Source organism: Neomonachus schauinslandi, chromosome Y (genome assembly GCF_002201575.2).
Source record: "Neomonachus schauinslandi chromosome Y, ASM220157v2, whole genome shotgun sequence".
Lineage (NCBI taxonomy): Eukaryota > Metazoa > Chordata > Mammalia > Carnivora > Phocidae > Neomonachus > Neomonachus schauinslandi.
In genome coordinates this window covers 782842-786012 of record NC_058420.1, presented here as the reverse complement: position 1 = coordinate 786012, position 3171 = coordinate 782842, and the positions used below count along the sequence as shown (strand labels likewise).

The following is a 3171-nucleotide window of genomic DNA, read 5'->3' as shown; positions in this document are numbered from 1 at the left end:
CTGTGACCGCGCATTTCTATCTCTGGCACCCGACCCCAGGTAGAGTCCCAAACCCAGCAGATCCCCGCGCGGCTCCTCCCGGGGGAGGTAGGTGAGTCTCCCCGGATCTGCTGCTTGTTGGGTCCCTGCTGGAGGAGCAGTGGCCCGACTGTGCCATGGATCACGTTTTATGGCAACCCCGATCTGAGAGCCCGCGCCTGGGCTCCGCCTCTGCAGCCGGCTTCCCTGCTCCGATACCTGGGAGCTCTGCCACACTCAGGCACCCCCGGTCTTTCTGTGACCCGTGGGTCCTGAGACCACACTGTCCCGGAGGGTTCCACACCCTGCTTATCCACCAGAGTGATGTCCCTCAGCGGAACAGACTTTTAAAAGTTCCGATTTTGTGCTCCGCGGCTCTATCACTTGCCAGAAGCGGCCGCCGGAGGCCCCTCCCCCGCCATCTATCCTCCCGAATATTGCCTCGGATTCACTTCTCCGCACGTCCTACCTTCCCGAAAGTGGTCGCTTTTCTGATGAGAGAGTTGTTGCTCTTCTTTTCTTCGATCTCCTGTTGAGTTTGTAGGTGTTCAAAATGGTTTGATCCCTATCCAGCTGAATTCCTGAGACCAGACGAAATCCAGGTCTCCTACTCTTCCGCCATCTTGCTCTGACCCCCATGAATAGTTCTTAAAGAAGGCAAATAACTTGTTTTATATGTTATTTATTTTTCATGATTTGCAGCAGTGTTTTCTTAAATTCTCTCTGTGTGTATAAGTATGTATGCATGTATATCTATTTATTGGAGGGATAGATCATGCATAGTGAATTTGTGCACATAGAGTAAAGGGAACACTTAAGTCACTACCCACATCTAAACAATTTCATTATTTAGGAAACTATATGATTCTCTATATAAAGAATTAATGAAATATAATTCAATTCTGAGGAGTTAATAAAACTGGCCCAATTAAAATATATTCTCATTTTAACTGAATAAAATTTTCATTTTTTACATTTAAATGCTGATATTTACAAATTACAGATTAAATTATAAATACAGATTAAGCTAGTTTTTATAGTATATCATTACTGATGATTTTAGAAAGATGTATAAATAATACATTTCATTTTCTTTAAGCTTTATCCAAATAAAAAATGAGACAGAAAATTGAGTTCCATATGCTACTCATTTATTCAGGTATTTAAGGGATAATATTGAGCAACTACTATATAGCAGGCATTGTGTAGCCATTCAGTTTATACAGAGGGCAAAACAGTGATCTCACATTGGGAAGTTTAAGATCTGATGAGTTAGAATGACCATAAAAAATAAATTTAGTTCATAAGTTTATTGAATATGTAAAAGATGAAAAGTGATTTGCAGAATACATCAAAGGACAGCACAGTAAGGAGAAATAGGCAAGTCGGGGGTTACTGAGATTTTAAGTACACTGTTCAGGGTAGGTCTCATTTAAAAAGTGACCGTTGACAAAAGATTGAACTGTATTTAAGAATACGGAATTAAGACTACATGGAGCTAACAGCTTTCTCAATAGACCAATATCATCAGTTGATTCAAACAAATAAATGGCCATGTTGTAAACCAAGCCCACTTCCAAAGCTGGTTGAGAGTCTGTTGACTTGAACTGCAAAATATGCATCACTCTCATTTTATTATGCTTCTAAATGTAAATGAGTTTGAGATTTATGCCACTGCATTTTAGCTCTATTTTTTTCTATTTTAGGAAAAGAGTGGAGTTCATGATGGGGCATGAGAATCACAGTTTCACCAGTGATTTCATTCTTTTAGGACTCTTTTCTTCTTCTCAATCAAGTCTAGTTTTCATCTCCTTTATATTCATCATTTTTATTATGACTATAACAGAAAACACAATCATGATCCTACTTATCCTCAGGGACTCAAGACTCCATACTCCAATGTATTTCCTGCTCAGCCATCTGTCTTTCATGGACATCTTGCATATTTCCAACATTGTTCCCAAAATGGTCACTGACTTTCTTTCAGGCAGCAGAACTATTTCATTCGCAGGTTGTGGCTTCCAGATATTTCTATCCCTCACCCTCCTGGGTGGTGAGTGCCTTCTCCTGGCGGCAATGTCTTACGATCACTATGTAGCCATCTGTCACCCACTGCGCTATCCCATTTTTATGAATGACTATGTCCGCATTCTCATGGCTAGAGGGTCCTGGATTGTTGGGACCGTCAACTTCATAGTCCACACAGCTTATGCACTCCAGTTGCCCTTCTGTGGCCCAAGAGCCATTGATCACTTTTTCTGTGAAGTCCCTGCCATGTTGAAGTTGTCCTGTGTGGACACAACACTCTATGAACGAGGAGTTTATGTAAGTGGCTTAATTTTTCTCCTTGTCCCTTCCTCCCTAATCCTTGCTTCTTATGTCCAAATTCTCCTTACTGTTCTTCAAATGAAATCATCAGAAGCACAGAAAAAGTCATTTTCTACCTGTTCCTTCCACATGATTGTGGTCACAATGTACTATGGGCCATTTATGTTCACATACATGAGACCCAAATCATACCACACTCCGGGCCAGGACAAATATTTGGCAATATTCTATACCATCCTCACACCCACACTGAACCCTATCATCTACAGTTTTAGGAATAAAGATGTTCTGAAGGCAATGAAAAATATGCTCAAAGTAACTTTCTCCATTAAAGATAGTAATAAAAATGCTTGAAGCATGTGTTTTCTATATCAATATTCAATGCTTAGAGATTATCCATTAGTCATATCTTTAGAAAGAAAATCAAAGTTTCTATCCATCAAGAGTGGAAAGTGGATTTTTCCAAACCTCCAATGAAAATTAAAAAAAGTTTTACAGGTATTTGTTTTATAAATACATACATCCAGAAATGTACTGTTCTCTCCCATGAAAAATTCTAAGAACTTATAAAAATTGACTTTTATAATACAATCACGTTATATGGGATCTATCCATATAACTTTTCTATTTCATGAAACAGTAAAATTATAATTCCAAGGTTACAAGCAGCTATCAAAAATTCATAAAAAATTATAGGCAAAATGGGTGCAGGTGTTCAAGAGGTAAAAATTCTAGTTATATGATACATAAGTTAAAAATAAGTAAGTCCTGTGATGTAATGTAGAGCATGGTGACTGTAGCTAACAATGGTCTGTTGTATATAAG

The 3171-nt window shown here is 38.9% G+C and overlaps 1 protein-coding gene across 1 annotated transcript; it reads left to right on the top strand.

Moving 5' to 3' along the window:
• Positions 1–1740: 1740 nt before the first annotated feature.
• On the top strand, positions 1741–2655 carry LOC123323599 (olfactory receptor 2AJ1-like; the record flags this gene model as incomplete). Its single annotated transcript, XM_044912031.1, has 1 exon — positions 1741–2655. A coding segment is annotated over exon 1 (915 nt), but the record flags the coding sequence as incomplete, so codon positions are not given.
• Positions 2656–3171: the final 516 nt, after the last annotated feature.